The 273-nt window shown below is 60.4% G+C and overlaps 1 protein-coding gene across 1 annotated transcript in view; it reads left to right on the top strand.

Annotated features, from left to right (window-relative positions):
* Window positions 1–250, top strand: part of LOC104831093 (RNA polymerase II-associated factor 1 homolog) — a 1,121-nt gene extending 871 nt beyond the window's left edge. The window contains exons 4-5 of the mRNA XM_010566444.1: window positions 5–173; window positions 236–250. Coding sequence (XP_010564746.1) covers window positions 5–173; window positions 236–250 — 184 coding nt within the window. The remainder of the gene's footprint in view (window positions 1–4; window positions 174–235) is intronic.
* The last annotated feature ends 23 nt before the right edge of the window (window positions 251–273 follow it).

Genomic DNA, 273 nt, shown 5'->3' with positions numbered 1-273 from the left:
CCAGGTATGACTACAAGATCGCTCGGGAGTACAACTGGAACGTGAAGAACAAAGCCAGCAAGGGCTACGAGGAGAATTACTTCTTCATCTTCCGCGAGGGTGACGGGGTCTACTACAATGAGCTGGAGACCAGGTGGGGCTTGGTGGGGGGGGCACTGGGAGCCCCCACCCCAGTAATGGGGACACGGGGAGGGGTTTCCCCTTCCCTGGGGACTCATTGGGTGTCCCTGTGCAGCCTGGACGGGGGTGAATGGGTGGTGTGGGGAGGGTCCT

Source organism: Haliaeetus leucocephalus, unplaced genomic scaffold (assembly GCF_000737465.1).
Source record: "Haliaeetus leucocephalus isolate CR32 unplaced genomic scaffold, Haliaeetus_leucocephalus-4.0 Scaffold210, whole genome shotgun sequence".
Taxonomy (NCBI): Eukaryota; Metazoa; Chordata; class Aves; order Accipitriformes; family Accipitridae; genus Haliaeetus; species Haliaeetus leucocephalus.
Note: the sequence above shows the minus strand (reverse complement) of the source record. Positions and strands in the feature narration are given on the sequence as shown.